The 17,066-nt window shown below is 39.8% G+C and overlaps 3 protein-coding genes across 4 annotated transcripts in view; all 3 read left to right on the top strand.

Annotated features, from left to right (window-relative positions):
* On the top strand, nt 1-5,133 carry LOC115022394 (potassium voltage-gated channel subfamily V member 2). The gene is made up of 4 exons (XM_029453376.1): nt 1-571; nt 698-1,331; nt 2,673-2,798; nt 4,804-5,133. The coding sequence occupies exons 1-4, from the start codon at nt 33-35 to the stop codon at nt 5,131-5,133; spliced, it is 1,629 nt and encodes a 542-aa protein (XP_029309236.1). The 5' UTR covers nt 1-32.
* Nucleotides 5,134-10,186: 5,053 nt separating this feature from the next.
* On the top strand, nt 10,187-10,944 carry insl3 (insulin-like 3 (Leydig cell)). The gene is made up of 2 exons (XM_029454208.1): nt 10,187-10,388; nt 10,754-10,944. The coding sequence occupies exons 1-2, from the start codon at nt 10,196-10,198 to the stop codon at nt 10,942-10,944; spliced, it is 384 nt and encodes a 127-aa protein (XP_029310068.1). The 5' UTR covers nt 10,187-10,195.
* A 4,017-nt stretch (nt 10,945-14,961) lies between these two features.
* Nucleotides 14,962-17,066, top strand: part of kcnn1a (potassium intermediate/small conductance calcium-activated channel, subfamily N, member 1a) — a 74,274-nt gene continuing 72,169 nt past the window's right edge. The window contains exon 1 of one of the 2 annotated variants that reach the window (XM_029453293.1): nt 14,962-15,254. In XM_029453293.1, the coding sequence (XP_029309153.1) occupies nt 15,239-15,254 (16 nt within the window). In that variant the 5' untranslated portion in view covers nt 14,962-15,238. The remainder of the gene's footprint in view (nt 15,255-17,066) is intronic. The other variant, XM_029453294.1, reaches the window with a different exon arrangement.

Raw genomic sequence — 17,066 nt, forward strand, 5'->3', positions numbered from 1 at the left:
TTTGTTGGTTTGTCTTCTGAGGAGCTGTCACAATGGAGACTATAAAGCCCAAGATGAAAGTGCTGAAAAAGCGTCGCTCCAGTCTTTTTGCGACCATAAAACGGGAAGTGAGTTTTTCAAACAGCTATGAGGAACAGGAGTGTGAATTCCCCTTTTCACAGGACAGCTCTGTAAAAGCATGGACATCTATGGACAACCTTAACGCATCTGATGGGAAAAAAAGGGCAGGAAACAATCAGCAAAAATCTGTGCCCAACCTAAGGCAATCAAACATCGTCAACCTCAACGTGGGTGGGAAGGTGTTTCACATCCCGACGTGTTTGGTCCTCAAACACCCAAAAACCAGGATTGGAGTCCTTGCCCTTTGTAAAGATCCGGCCAAGCGTCTGACGCTCTGTGACGACTACAATGTTCAGAACAACGAGTTCTTTTTTGACAGGGACCCCATGTTTTTCCACTACATCTTCCACTTCTATTGCAGTAATGTCCTGTGGGTGATGGATAGTCTCTGCCCTGTCAACTTTGAGCAAGAGATGTCATTCTGGGGGTTGAAATTGAAGGACACTCCAAGGTGTGCTGTACTGTATATACCTAATACTTACTATGTGTATTGTATAGCTTGTCTGTTGCTGTTTGTGTAATTCAAGTGAGATTATCTCTTGTAAAAACAGACGATAAATGATCTTCTTCTTCTCAGGTGCTGTCGCATTCTGTTCGAGGAGAAAGTGGACGACATCAGAGACCAGCTGAAGGTGAACCAGGAGTTGATTGATGAGATTAAGCCTCACCAGGATGGCGAGGGATACAAGACCATGTTTCTCGGAGGCCTCCGGAAGATCCTCTGGGACTTGATGGAGAATCCTTACTCCTCACTGTCAGCCAAAGCCTTTGCTGTGTTTTCCAGTCTCTTTGTGCTCATCTCCATTGTTGCCATGACAATGAACACAGTAAATGAACTCAGGCAGTACAAACTTGGTGGCAAAACCTACATGGAGTGGATAGAGATATCCTCCATCCTTTTCTTCACCTTGGAGTACTTTTTGCGGTTACTCACCACATCGAACATCAAAAATTTCTTGAAGAGTGGCCTCAACTTTGTTGATGTGGTGGCTGTTATGCCTTACTTCCTCCAGATAATGTTTGAGACATTTGTTATGGATTCAGAAAACGTCGGTGCAAAGGAAGATTTGAAGGCCATGGCGAGAGTCAGTAAAGTCAGCAAGGTGCTCAAGGTCGTCAAGTTGATGCGCATCTTCCGTATCTTGAAGCTTGCCCGTCACTCCACAGGCATGAGGGCATTTGGTTTTACCATCCGACAGTGCTCTGAGCAGGTATGGATGAAAATCACACAAGACAAATGTAACAGAAACACAAAAATGAGGGGACATGCACAAATACAATGGAACACAGGTAACCCCATATGCACTATAATCAGTATATCAACAGTAGATCACATGACTAATTATATTAAAATAAATACTCATAGTAATGAACCCAACATAACTACTACCCATTCTAGCTTGTTTTAGCTTGTTGTTGTTTTTTTCAGGCTTGCCTCTTTCTGTTTTAGTCTCACTGCTGCTCAGAGCTGTTATCAGCTTTGCACTATGCCAATCCCTAAACTGCAGACTGACAAAGTAAGCTGCTAGCTGGGGATCATAGTGGAACATTTAGCAGTTATAAAAGGCAGATATTTGCCTTGGGAGTGAGTAGAGACCAAAATGGAGCTGAAAGCGGAGTGAATATTGGACTTATAGTCTGGTGGCCAAAAGCATGACCCCAAATTACATTACAGGTCATTTAGCAGACGCTCTTATCCAGAGCGACTTACAGTGAACTAACTACAGGGACAGTCAGGGTAAGTACCTTGCTCAGGGGCAGAAAGGTGACAGCCCTGGTATTCAACTCACAACCATCTGGGGTTGTATTTGGAAGCCGTACCACTAGACCACTAGGCCATCACCACCGAAATGAATGCTATTGTTGCTCCGTAACTGTTGGATGTATAAGTCGGCAACATTTTGCTAGCAAGTCACCATAGCAACTTTATAAGATGATAAAATGCCAATGTTTTGAGATTGTTTCCCTGCCACCAGTGTGGCTGAGAACAAAAAATCAGGAGCTCGTGGTCCACAAAGATGTATGGAAACTTTCACCATTGTAGGAAGAAAAGCAGAACGGAAAAGGTTATGACCTGTTTCATTAAGCCACCAAGACGCCACAGGGTTATCGTGGTTGAGCTGAGGGGATAAACATTTTACATAGCCTGCAAAAGAATTCAAGATCTTCTTCTTCTTCTTCTTCTTCTTCTTCTTCTTCTTCTTCTTCTTCTTCTTCTTCTTCTTCTTCTTCTTCTTCTTCTTCTTTTCTTTTGTCCAACTTACTACTGCACTCCGTCAATGAGGCCACCTGTGGTAAAACAGATCATGACACAAGGTTCTTCTTTATAGAAATAACCTAACCCTTATCCAAACAAGTATGTGTCATTCAGTGCTTTTTGGCAAATACTGTATATTGGCCATTCATTTTCAAAGTACTGTATGTACATTTTGGGGTAATACATATCATATGTAGGTTATCTATGTGAGTCATAACAAAGCTTAAAATTGCCATGTGACCTGATGGTTTCCAACTGCTGTTGACATGTACTCTTCTGTCGTTCTGTCATTTAGGTGTGCTGTCTGTTTCTGTTCATTGCCATGGGCATCTTCACCTTCTCTGCTCTGATGCACTCTGTGGAGATGGATCAGCCTGGGACACCGTTCAGCAGTATACCTGATGCCTGGTGGTGGGCTGCGGTGAGTACGATAAACTTCAACGTCCAATTCAGTAAAATCTATTTTGAACGTAGCATTTAGAGCCCACACTGGGAAATGAGAATCATCAAGGCCCAGAAGTCTACATTTTATTGACAGGCTTTTATTTTTTTATCGAAAAAAATACAAATAACATATCTTTGATTATATCGTTGAATGTCATATATAGTCTCCTAACACAATACAATTTGGTGCACACAAAGCCCAAAAAAAGTTAGTCAAGCAAAAGTAAGGCTTTCTGATTACATTTCTACAAGTAGGCTAACATACAGCCAACTCACAACAACCTTGTGGGACATTTAATTAATTAAATGTATATAAAAAAATTACAAATAAACCGTCAAGCAGAACACACATGCAGCCTTTTTCACAGACCTAAATGTGACGCATCAATTTTGGCGTGCTATTTAGCAATATAGATTGAGCTTTTGACCCGAAATCTTTTCTTTAAAGCAAGTTCATTAATTTCTCTGCAGCTACAACTAGGCGGGCCAAAGTGTACAGGAAACCTAAATTAAATACAGGGTGGCACATTTGGCCCCATGTGATTTAGAGGATTCGACCAGTTCTTATGGCTGATTTTTAGAATCTTTCGAAACATTTATCTCGGTTATGAAACTTGCTAAGCTCTTCCTCTTGTGCTGAAGAGATTGAGGAGGAGCTCAGTAGGGGGCACGTGTCTGTATGATCCAGAAGTCTGATGCATTTCCGTTGTTAAGGATTATGCCTACCGTGATTTGTGCTGCCTGCCTAGTCATACCAAGTGCACACTGCAAGGCAGAGGCTTGTTCTGTGTTATTTTTTGTGACTCTACCAAGCAATGAACCCATGAAGTATGTAACTGGCTGGTGAGGGCCTCCAAACTGCCCTGTGGTTAAGCACTGCTTTGCTCTTTGACACAAATGAATTCTTACCTTAACTGGGCAGCAGATCTCTCATGAATAAAGAAACCAAATGTGTTCTCTCTTCCCACGCTAATTATTTTAAGGGTGCCACACTGTGTGTTGCACCTTCTGCTCAAGAACATCAGTTTCAGGAGTGGCATTTGTGGCAAAGCGTTTCTATTGATTACTCAACGACCAGCCTCTACTTCTGTGCCAAGCCAAGATGTAACGGTATATAACTCTCTGTAGAAAACATGACGTGTTTTTTTTCTCACATTTCTGATTGTGTCACTGTTTCCAGTCTTTATGCTGATCTAAGATAAACAACCGCCAGTTCTCGCTTCATACCTAACAGACAGACGTGTCAAGAATATTTTTTTAATAGACAAAATATTGGAGAAAACACATTCTGACATTGTACGAGCTTGATTTTATGTGGCAAACAATGGTAAGAAATAAGTATTTAAAGTATAGTCTAGTTTCCATTTTCTCTGAAATGTGTTGTGTTGTTCAGCATAGAAGTAATTACATCACCGAATTGTACATGCATATTAATTTACTAGTGAACTTCGTCATCACTACGTCATCAGCCCTGTTCTCTATGTTTCATGTCATTTCGGGACATTTGGGTTTTATTCCTCTCATGGCAGCTGTTACTTATATGTGTCTAATCCACTCTACTACAGTGTAATGCGTCTTGTTGGTGGACAGACACAGTGATTGCATTCGAGAGATGGAAAGTGTTGCAGTGAATTCTTGGAGGTTTATTTGATCCTCTTCACTCTCAACTCTGCAACACACCAACTGATCAGTACAAGAAGCATTATAATTATTGGACTCTCCATGGCCAAGGGGCATTTCCGGGCAGACTGAAAGGCACCATGAGGATGAGCACTCCCTCTTTGGAGGAAATAAGGAAATAAGGAAAATTTTAATATTTTATTTTCCTCTTGCTCTAAATGTCTTCAGGGTTAATGTAAAAAAATAAAATAACATAAAAGCATGGGGGTGCCCTTTCCTTTTGCATTTCCTTTTTTCAAATAGTAAAGCAGATTACAGATCATGCATGTAAAATGACTCACTTTACTTGTTTCTACCTACAGGTGAGCATCTCTACTGTGGGCTATGGAGATGTTGTCCCTATCTCCTATCTCGGCCGTTGTGTGGCGTTCGGCTGCATTTCTTTCGGCATCATCCTCAATGGCATGCCCATCTCCATCCTGTTCAACAAGTTCTCCGACTATTACGCCAAACTGAAGGAACAGGAATACACATTTTCAAACACCGAACGCACCTTCCAGCTCAAGAAACGTATGAGGCGCAAGTTTGACAACTGCTTCGAACCCCTGCCAGAGGAGTCTGATGACGAGATTCATTATCGGCCCAGTGGAAGGCAAACTGGCCACGAGAGCGAGGATTTAGCTGCCCACTAGTCACAACTTTGACAACCTTAAATGGCCTTATCACACATGGGTGGAGGAATTGTAAGACCCCATCTGCCTCCAACTCTGAGCCTCTGTGATTCAAGATAAACAATCTAGAGGAGGGGGGAATGGAGGCGGAAGCAAGTTGAGATAAGCTTTAAGCTTCAGCTTTGTAGTAGGTGCTGTTTGCACGCTATGGGCGATGGCTCCTCTGTCAAATGGACAAGATGCTCCTGCTGGACAGCTTGTTGTCTGTTTCTAAGAATAGCTCTCGACCGCTACTCATTCCGGCTGAAATAGATGTTTGACTCAAGGAGGATGTCAAGTAGTAACATTATTAAAAAAGCGATGTCATACTTTAATTACTTCAACGAATGGGCTATTACTTAACATTCTTGATACTCTGCACAACAGCAGTATAACGTTGATTTAAATACCATTCAGTTTAAACACAATGGTGGACTGCAGTCATTGTCTTCCACTTTCTTAGATTAAGGAAATACAAGTGTACAAGAAATAAAAAAAACTCAGATTTATGTGCATCTGAGAAAGATTCAACATTCCCTGTGCGACAGCAGAACAACATGCTGTTGGTGAAATGGTATTCTTGGCAAAAAAAGCACATCTACTTCTCCTTACAGGCACCGTGCTGTTGATTGCATAATGGGAGTAGATGGGGGTAAGGCGGTGTCAGAGGCGATCAGAGCTTGAGTGTAATTTTGTTGTCAAGGATTACCGGGATTTGCGCTGCTGCCTCCTGTCTGGTCAGACAGCGGCAGAAGTCAATCATGTACTGTGCTAGTTTGATGGGACAGATAATCTGATCTGATGTGCACCAATCTTGGAACCGGTTTGACACGATTTAGCCTCAAGGGGCAACAACCAATATTTTAGGGGGTTCCGGTGTAGCCAGCGGATATCAAAGCCAAGACTTCCTCTTCCATGTGTTGGTCATTTTTTCAACTATTTGATTAGCAAGGGGAGATGCTAGAAGGGAGTTGGAGTTGAGAGACAACGTCTATGACTGCATTACTTCACAAAAAAACAGTTTACACAATTGTTTGCGAACAAAAAGCTTAATGTCGTCAGATAGCTGATGGGTTCCGAGACTGCATTTCAGCCAATGCGTTCCACCTCTTTTGCTCTCTCCACATACTGTGTATGGACATTCAACCAAAGCCGGCTCAAACGTGATTGTTCAATACTCGGACTACAAACTGAAACCAGATTGCTTTCGAGACAAAAATCTTGTCCCGTTGCCGACAGATTATGTATTTATATACAGATATCTGTTTATAGAGATTAGGTGTGCACAATCAGATTGTATTTCAGTGCTTACGAGCTACTTTTATGAATGACGGCAGTTCAATTTGATCAAGCAGAAAGAAGGAGTAACACTGTAGTAACACATGGGCGTTGTACTTATAAAGGTCTTCCATCATGTCAGTATTTGACATGATCACAGCAGGGAGTGAATACTGAGCTTCCTGTTCTTGGCTTGTAGATGTCCTGCTCATTAATACAATTCCAGAGAGCTATCATTAAGCAAATATATTATCTTCCAAACATATTTAATATGGGCTACTCACTAAATGCAATGGACAAAGACTACAGTTTTCTCTTGAAAAAGGTTTTTGTAGATTCACACACCCTTTCCGACTGTACTGACGATGTGTTGTGCTACCCCCTTGTAGCTGCAAAAGCAGAGCCCTGTGAAGTATTAGACATCGACTTCTCCTATAGGAAACATAATTACTTTATATGTATAAGGACTGTATTATATGTTCAATGTGATCAGGGGCAAATCATCAGAATAACATAACATAACTAATGCTTTTTTCTGCGCGTACAAAAGTACTTGTTGATGGATAAGACTTTGTCCACTAGTGTGTCCAATTTCTGTATTTTTGTATTATGAAGAAAAGTTTAACCTCACAATTTAAAAGCTTTTTAGTAGGGGTGTCAATTTTAATCTTTTGAGCAATTTGACAGCTCTTGGGCATTAACATGTGTAACTGTATGAATATAGTAAACATTGCAAACAAAGGGGACAAAATAAGGGCCCTTTATTATAATTATTTCATTGTACAGGTATTTTCTATATACTTCATTAAATTTGCAATGTATATACACGTATTCCTTTTTCAGTAACGAGAGTGAAATCTATTACTCAGTAAAATAAAAGATTTTCTTTGTGCAAATTCTGTCAAATGTGTCAATATTTTATTGTGTCATTGTTTTTAAATGCAACAAAAAACAACTAAAAAACAGAGAAAAGGCTGGAGAATATGAAAAACACATATTTTTATTATATATCATAATATATACATGTTCTCAAGACCCTTCAAACTGGAGAAACAGAGAGGTATTACGTCTAGTATTATCATACCTATTATCATGACCATCCCCATTCCCTTTCGTGGAACTTGTCCATTGCTATTAACAGACATTTGGTTCATTCGTCCGAGGGACAACACCTGCTGTCTATTAGTGTTACAGGATAAGGTAATGGGAAAGATGCCAGAGGTTTAATAGTGTCGTCAGCATCAATTAAAACTCAAGAGTACTGAGAGAATCTGGCTGTGTCCTTTGACTCAGACAGGATCGAACGGACAGGAATAGATCAAAGTCAGATGCAGACAGACAGACAGACAGACAGACAGACACACACACACACACACACACACACACACAGACAGATGCAGACAGATGCAGACAGACAGACAGACACAGACAGACAGACAGACAGACAGACAGACAGACAGACAGACACACACAGACAGACAGACAGACACACACACACACAGACAGACAGATGCAGACAGACAGACAGACAGACAGACAGATGCAGACAGACAGACAGACAGACAGACAGACAGACACAGACAGACACAGACAGACAGACAGACAGACACACACACACACCCACAGAAGATCCAGATGCAGACAGATGCAGACAGACAGACAGACACAGACAGACAGACAGACAGACAGACAGACAGAACACACACAGACAGACAGACAGACACAACACACACACACACAGACAGACAGACAGACAGACAGATGCAGACAGACAGACAGACAGACAGACACAGACAGACACAGACAGACAGACAGACAGACAGACAGACACACACACACAGACAGACAGATGCAGACAGACAGACAGACACAGACAGACAGACAGACAGACAGACAGACAGACAGACAGAGCAGACAGACAGACATACAGACAGACACAGACAGACAGACAGACAGACAGACAGACAGACAGACAGACACAGACAGACAGACAGACAGACAGACAGACAGACAGACAGACAGACAGACAGACAGACAGACACACACAGACAGACAGACAGATGCAGACAGACAGACAGACAGACACACACACACACACACACAGACACAGACAGACAGACACACAGACAGACAGACAGATGCAGACAGATAGACAGACAGATGCAGACAGACAGATGCAGACAGACAGACAGACAGACAGACACACACAGACAGACACACAGACAGACAGATGCAGACAGACAGACAGACAGATGCAGACAGACAATGTTGGGCAACAGATGAACAACTTCACCAAAGGTTTTGCATATGAAAGATTGATATTCAATATATAATCTTAGACACACCAAAAATAGTGTGACTACCACAAGTAACTGATACATAAGAATATAACTTTGAATAACCTTAAAGCAGTAATAAGTAATTTGAAGTAATAAAGTCAACAATCAGTTAGTATTCAAACAGCAACATTAGCTTTTATTTAGAGTCAAATCTAACTCCAGTATTCACTCTCCTTTTAGCTCTGTTTTGGTCTCCACCACCTCATGAAAGAAATGTCTGGCTCTTTAGCTGCGAAATCCTCCACTATGTTCAGCAGCTAGTGCTAATGCTCTCTGTCTGCCGTTTGGTGCTGGGCGGGTAGTGCACACATTTTATCAGAGCTGAAAACACCCGTTGCTGCAAAACAAGGTTGATGAGAGCGGTAAGACTGAAGGCAGTAAAGTTACAGACCTGAAAACAAAAACAATGAGCTGAAAGAGCCCTTTAGGACTGATGGGAAGTGAAGGGTTGAGGGAAAATGCTTTGTTCATCACTACAAGCGACCCTTTTCACATTACACATTGTGATCCATTGTTTGTAAAAAATTGTTTAACAGCTTTTAAACCGGGACATTTCGTTTCTATTTACGTATTTATAGAAAATAATGACTAATTTTACATGTGAAATGTAAATGAACAGCATCAACTTCAACACATCTACAGACAATACAGAATAAGAATATGTGAGGTGAAAGGAATAAACAAGTAAGATTGGTGTTTTCAATTCACTATCCTACTCTGTAACTAACCAATCACTGCTCACCAGTGAAGGATAATGTCATTAGAGGTTAAAATGCCACCTTTCATATTTTTCATCAGTGCCGGAACACAGTCATCTCCGTCATGATTATGCAACTACAATACGGCCTGCGGTGTGTGAATAGTCAATATCCTTGACATCTCTTTGCCACTCGCTCTCTGTTCCAATTAGATCCCATCCCTCAAGATGTGTCAAGATAAGGTGCGAAAGCAACTCATATTCCAGTGAAGTAGTTCACTTTAAAAACCTAAAATATGATGTTTTGACAAATTCCCAATAAACATACATACAAACTCAGACCTCTGTTGGGTTCCAAAGAGTCTCAATTACCAAAGCAATTCATGAAATTTCTCACTTAATACCTCTGATGTTTTTAAGAGCGAGCCTGTCAGACCAGGTTTTTATGAGAGTTTCAGCCTTGAGGAGACTTTGCATCCCTCTCACTCTGAGCACTAGATCAGGACATGCTTTTCCTTCACCAAGGCTGAATACATCTTTTTGAAGATTCTGTAGTCTCAGCAGTTTTGAAAAACCACCTCTACGGGTTACACACATTGACTATATAAACCCCCTCAAGTTCACCCCTTAAGTCATTGGTGTGCATCCTTGTTGCTCTTGGCACACCCAAACCTCAACTCTCATCTACCCGTCCATTCGGTTCCTTTCTCTGCTGAACAATAATCCTACAATGTCTGCTGCTAAGTGTTTGGTGTCTCTGATGGTGGTGCTGGTGTCTGCTGTGTGTGTGGTTCATGCACAGGAGAGGTTTAAGATATGTGGGAGAGAGCTGATACGTCTGGCCGTGTCCTCCTGTGGTAACTCTCGGCTGAGGAGAAGCATCCCGTACGTAGATCTGGGGCAGCATCAATACACCTCCCACTGTGAGTAGTTAATATGATACATTTTCAAACTTCAAGTGCATTAAGTGACATTGCTGATTTATTGTGAATAGATATGAGAGAGATTTTACATGTAGAGACAGATTTTAGAGGTAAACATAGGAACATTACTGCTCTTGTTGAACTTTTTTAAATATCTGACCCCTGTTCCATCAACATATGATATAAAATATCATTTTAATTCACTTTTAAAATGTTAATTTTAATGAATAGGCTACCATGTCTTAGTTTACTCAAAATCAATGTTTTATTTCCCTTTGGAGTTTCACAAGAGGTTTTGAGCACAAAGCTACAAATTTCAAGGGCTCTCACTAAATACCAGATGTCTTTCCTCCTCGTCTGCACAGGGGACCAGGACGCCCTCCAGGCTGCGGAGACGGTCCTCACCCCTGCAGAGTCTGACGGGGAGAAGAATGTCTTCACCTTGGCTCCTCACTGGTACCCCCTGTCCTCTCGGATTATACGAGCTGCCGGAAAAATATCTGACATTTGCTGTGAGAAGGGCTGCAGCATGAAAGAGTTGATCCAGTTTTGCTAGATGTACTTTCCTACATGTCATACAATAAAATATTGTCTTAAAATGTTCTTATCTGTGCTGCAAGGTTTAAAGGAACCTTTATCAAGTTGCCTTATCCTCGAGAAGAATCATTTTGCTATATTTTCAATGATGTAGCATTCTGGCAAACACTACACATAAGCAATTTTAGAAACGTCATCATATTTAATAAATGATTTACTAAGCTATACTGCAGGGCAAAAGATAAAATCACAATGTACACATGGTTTTATTTACAAAACTGTGTTTGAAATTTAAATTATTGTTTATTTTGTGTTAATATAATTTATTTTCTGTATCATTGTAGGAGAAGTTTATTTGAAAACCTTAAACTATACTGTAATAAAGCTTTTGATGATTATTTAAGAGGGTTTATTTGTTTACTGCTTTTTGTCACTTGATCAAAATCCAAGCAGTAGAGGCCAAAATATCCTGAATTTCCAGACTCTGGTTTGGGTCAAGCTCTAAAAACACTGGATCCTACACTTCCAATAATGCAACTCAATAGCATCTTTTAAAAAGTCACAATTCTATAACTGCACACGGTTTAAACCACATGTTGGATAAGTTAGGGGTCTACTTCCATACTTTACTTCCTATACTTCCTATGAATTAGCAGTATAAATGAATAACTTTAAATATTAAGGTTTCACAAGTGTTTACTGTCATTCATCTGTCATCAGTTAATTTCCCAGTTTAGATTAGATCCGTCAACACTCGTACATCTTGATTGAATAAACTAACCAGCAACACACCAATCAACACTAAGTAACACTGATGGGTTTTCCATCATTAATTGAAATAATTAAACCTACAGAGAAATTAACCTTGAAATGGCAAATGGGTCAACTAATCTAGATTGTAAGTATAGACACATTGAGGAACATGCACACACACATTAAGAGCCACACTTGAGTAATGTGACAGTGTGAGTGTCGTTAACTACACTGGTGCTCTCTGATAGTGCTAAATCGGATTGAGGCCTTTGGCTGAGCCATTCAGCTCCATAATAATAGAAATAATCCCCGTAAAGCGGCCAGTTCCGCACACTGAGGGGTGCATAATTCTCTCAATGGATAATCAAATGTGGTGCTGATTATCTGCCACTCTGTAGCCCTCACTAAATGACGCTTAATAGCAAATGAAATCAGCCTACAGTGACTGATTGGTTAATTGGTTTTATTTGGGGAGGGAGGGATTGCGTTGTGCGTACAATTGTTTTTTGTGTAATTGGTTTTATTTGCAGAAACAGACAAAGCACCCCAAGATGAATATTAAATTTAGATCAAGTTGTAAGCAGACCATTTAGTTCAGAAGGTTTCTAATTGCAGATACTTGGAGAATACAACGCTCCGATAATGTTTATAACAATTTGCAACATCTAGCAAACTGCTCCTGGCCATGGAATAGATTCTACAATCATAAACAATAATTATTTTTTCAAACTATAAACCAATTTTTAAGGTTGTGTCCTTGAGCCTGTTGTAATGATGCATTCTGTATAATGGCAATTACTAAGAAAGTAAATAAATCTTCAAATATTTAAATTGAGAGAAATAAAAGTTTCTCCGTTAATTTCATGAAGAAAATGAAACTATAAAAAATTTAATTATAGATTAAACACTATATCTTTCAGGTCTGTAATTTCCTTATAATTCTAGGAAGTTTCCCGGAAATAACAATTTGGTCCTAATTATAAGGAAATAGAAAGACTTACTGGTTTATTCATTTCATTCATTGCTCGTATAACTTTGCAGCTGAACATACAAACAATGTGCAAGTTTTACAGACAAACACAAAATAATTAAACATATACGGAGAATCAAGTTTTCAATAACAAAATAATAATTAATAAAAAATGTACTTGCGTTTCAAATGGAAGTTCTTTCCAGTAAATTATTCCGGAAATCAACAACTGTGTATACATATTTTTCCATATAATTTGACCAAATCAAATAAGTCATTTAGATATTTATTTGTAAAATAAAGAGTAAGCCAAACTATATATCTCAAATATATAAACATATAACAAATGCATGCTATTTTATATAGAGTGCAGAGATTGAATGCAGTGCCTCATGTTAACCAGCAGAGAGTGACAGATATCTGATTTCAAACGAAGTACTTCCTGCACTGCTTTCCTTCTGCGACAGTAGCACTTACTGCTCACAGTTGACACTGGTGAGGAACTGGTTCATTCTGCCAACTCAGGGGGTGTTACCGTTGAATTTCAATGTTCCTGTATCAAGTTCAGTCATTACTGCCACGTTTCCCCTCCTGCTGTAACGATCAGTCTCTCAAAGCTCATTATTTAAAAATGCTCAATCACCTCAAGTGATCCTTTATCTCCTTGTGACAAGAGGAGAAATCTGATCAGAGGACACTTCTAGGCCTCAGCCCATCATTACTCAGTGCCAACAGGAGATGACAAACACCAGGCTGCATGGGGCCTTTGATGGACTCCTGTTTATGGCTGTTTTGTCAGCTGAAAAGAAAAGCTGCTAAACTGAATATGGAAAATGAAATCAGAGCCTCTATCCCTTTTTCTGTCTTTCTATTTCTTTGTGTCTGTTTCAGTGAGCAGGAAAAGCAGCAGGACAGAATAGCACATTCACTGAGTGCCAGCAGATCCGCTACACTGCTCACACACATGCATGAATAAAAGTACACACACACACACACACACACACACACACACACACACACACACACACACACACACACACAGCAGGCTGGACAGTGTGTGTAGTGGACCGGTAGGTGTCAATTTGCATGTAAATGAAATGGCTCTCTGTGTTTTTTTTCCAACAGTAAAGAGTCAAGGCTAAAGATGCTATCTTTGTGTGTGTGTGTGTGTGTGTGTGTGTGTGTGTATTCATGTGCATGCTCTGCATGTGTCAATTTTTGGACATCATGCCGTGTGTGTAGGTGTGCAAGACTGGGAAACCCATTTGAAGCCCATGTCTATACTTATCTATTAAAGCCCATTTCAGTGCGTGTTTTATATTGAGTGTGGGAGCAGAAGTAAAGACGATGACTGACGTATCCAATTTTGTGTGTTCATTATTGTGAAGGCATTCTCTCTGCTCATGTGAAAAATAAATGAAGCAACACAAAGTCCAAAATAAAATCAGATTTTTTTGCTGTAAAATAAATGTTATTGTATTTAGTAGGGCACACATTTACTTGCATCCATACGAATTTCAGTCCCCCAAATTCTTTGTCAGGTTTGTAAATGCAGTATCTGCTACATGTACAGCATTGACCTGGTCTACCATGCTATTATTTGTCAAACACAACATTTGAAATGCCAAATATTGTCATTAAACGGTCACACGACTTTATACACATTGTTGCTATCTTCAGGGATCAGAGGATGGGAGATATTTTTGTGCAAGCTTTCTTTAAGCTTTCTGATATTTAAAACTTCAGAGCGTTGCACATCATGCATCTCAAGATGGGTGTTTGATTGCAAAGTAATGCAGAGAATGCTTAACCTGTCAATAAGAACAATGCAATTCATTTAAGTCTCCCAAACCAGTAAGCTAGCATGCACAAATACAGAACTGAAGCTAACACCTAATTAGAACAGACATAATTAATGTTATTAGTGACACCTGTGCTTTTGTGTCTAACACATTACATTTACTCTGGTACCATCTTGACAACATATCTACGAATCTACGTCGTAGATATGTTATTTTGGAGTTAAAAAATAAAAAACATGTAGTTTTTTCTCAAGTACTTTCTATCACAAGTATCACTTCGTTACATTTCAAGTTGCATCCCTTACACTACGGAGTAACAACAACATTCAGATGAAAAAGTCTGTATGGGAATGAAAAAAAAGAAAGAAAATAAATCAGCAGCTGCAGCAGAGAAGAAGCTGCAGGTGTGTCTGCGGCCACAGGAGGGCAATGCTAGTTAAAAAAAGGTTGCGTCTACCTTAATGAATCACTGATTCATTGCACCTCCCGGAGAGCACGCAAGTGACCCAAACACACCCACTCTTTTGCGTCATCAGGTGCATACTGGACCTAGCTAACATGCTATATGCTTACATGCGTGTTTTGGAGCTACTTCTACTCCACTGAAGAACTTTTTCCTTCAGTGAGGTGCGGGAGGACTTTCTGCTATTAATGACAATAATATATGTCACAGCTGTGACTGCTGAGATTTTCAGCTAAAAATGTTTGAAAACTTTGAGGCGCAAAATGGGACAGAGGAACTGAGAAGACCTTTGCTTTGAGGATGAAGAGCAGAGAAGCTGACAAGGATGTCCCTGAGGTCAGGTTAGCACAACAAACTATTGTAGCTAATCACTGCGTTTCCTAGCAAGTAGCGTTCGGTATGTGTCTTCGGTATGTGTCAGTCATTTTGGTTTTCTGAGTTTTCTCCTCTTTTCCTGGAAATCCTCTGGAGGTCATACTGAGGAAGGCGGTTGTGTATTTATAATTGATAATCATTTGTAGGCACAGGCCGCAGAGTGCTGTCTATAGAAATGACATTTATTGTTGATTTTTGTGGTGTGGTGTGATGTTGTTCCACTCTACTTGACAGTTAATGTAATTTATTTTGTAGCTTTAAGGTCAACTCCTTTTTCTTGAGTATGATACTCTAGCACTCTTTCCATCACTGACCGTTAATTACAGGAAACTATTCTCCTCCTCTTCCTCTTACCCTGCAACATACAATTTAGAAACATAAGGTGACATATTTTCTATGGCCTCCCATAGTGGGACACTGTGTCCTCCTTTTGTGAAGACACGTATGCCTTTTTTACACATATACAAAAAGCTTTCATCTTAAATCTTGGTTTTGCAGCCCCACTCAAGGTCTCTAGGGCTTCACATTGATCACATTTGAACACATGATGATACCATTAGGACTCCATAAACCAATGGACACACCATCAACTGAATGTATGTGGTCCTGCTCCTGAACGCTCTGAAAAAAGACAAAGAACACCGCCACCGATGCACACTTTCCAGTCAAGGCCTAAATCCTCAATCCATGTCCAGTAAACCGTCCACCTAACATCATCCCATATATTGTGCAACTTGGTTGTCTTTCTATCCACACCACCCACCATCTCCTACAGTGATGCGACAAGTCTGTCTTCTTCTCTGCTTGACAACATTCAGACGGCCTGACCAGCATTGACAGCTTCAGGAGCATTGTGTGATTAGAAGCTGCTCCCAGGAGACGAGGGAGAGGAAGACAAAGCCACCAAAAGAGCTTTCTTGTTGTCTCTGATCTCCTCTCATCTACCTAGCTGCATGCCTGGGGATAGTGCTTCACTATCTTTAGCGTTGTTCGTATGAAATACTGCAAATAAAGAGGGAAACTTGTAAAATCGTACATTTATTACTTGATAAAATGCAACTTCATATATTTTCCATTTTCAACCCTGTTTTTGCAGGTGATGCATATGTTTGTACTTTTTAATAGCCATGTCGTGATTTGAAAATACTTTATTATCATAAATATGCAGTATATTATCTAATAAATCACAGTCTGCCAGGAAACCCTTAATTTTATGTAGAGTCATAAATTGAAATATTATAATAATGCTCCATTAGAGCTGTGTCAAAAACTCTGTACTCAGTTTTTATGTGTTGGAGTTTATAAAAAAATGACTTAATATTTCAATCTGATGAGTGATGCTGTGAAGAAGAGGGAGGATAGCTGTGATCTCATATCCTAATCTTCCTCTGTGATTATCCATTTAGTATTTATTTCTACATATAATCTGTATGCCACATATTTGGCTCAGAAGTATTTTCCCTTTTTGTCCACTCTATTATTTCATAGATGCATCAAGGCTAGTATTATTTTTTTGGGAATCTTCATTAATATTTTGTAAATTGTGTCATGAGTACATAGTGTCAGCTTTCAGTTTTATTATTCTACAATTTAAATGTCCCCAGATTCCCATAGTGGTTGTCCTCTGAACCAAAGCCAATTATTACCTCAACTTCCTTAATTAGTTTCTCGCCCTATACGTTCTTCCATATGCGTGTCATTATATCCGCTTAATGTGTCCAGTGAAATAATATAAGCACATGCAGCAAACACACACACGCACGCACACACACACACAC

This window comes from Cottoperca gobio, chromosome 17, assembly GCF_900634415.1.
Source record: "Cottoperca gobio chromosome 17, fCotGob3.1, whole genome shotgun sequence".
Taxonomy (NCBI): domain Eukaryota; kingdom Metazoa; phylum Chordata; class Actinopteri; order Perciformes; family Bovichtidae; genus Cottoperca; species Cottoperca gobio.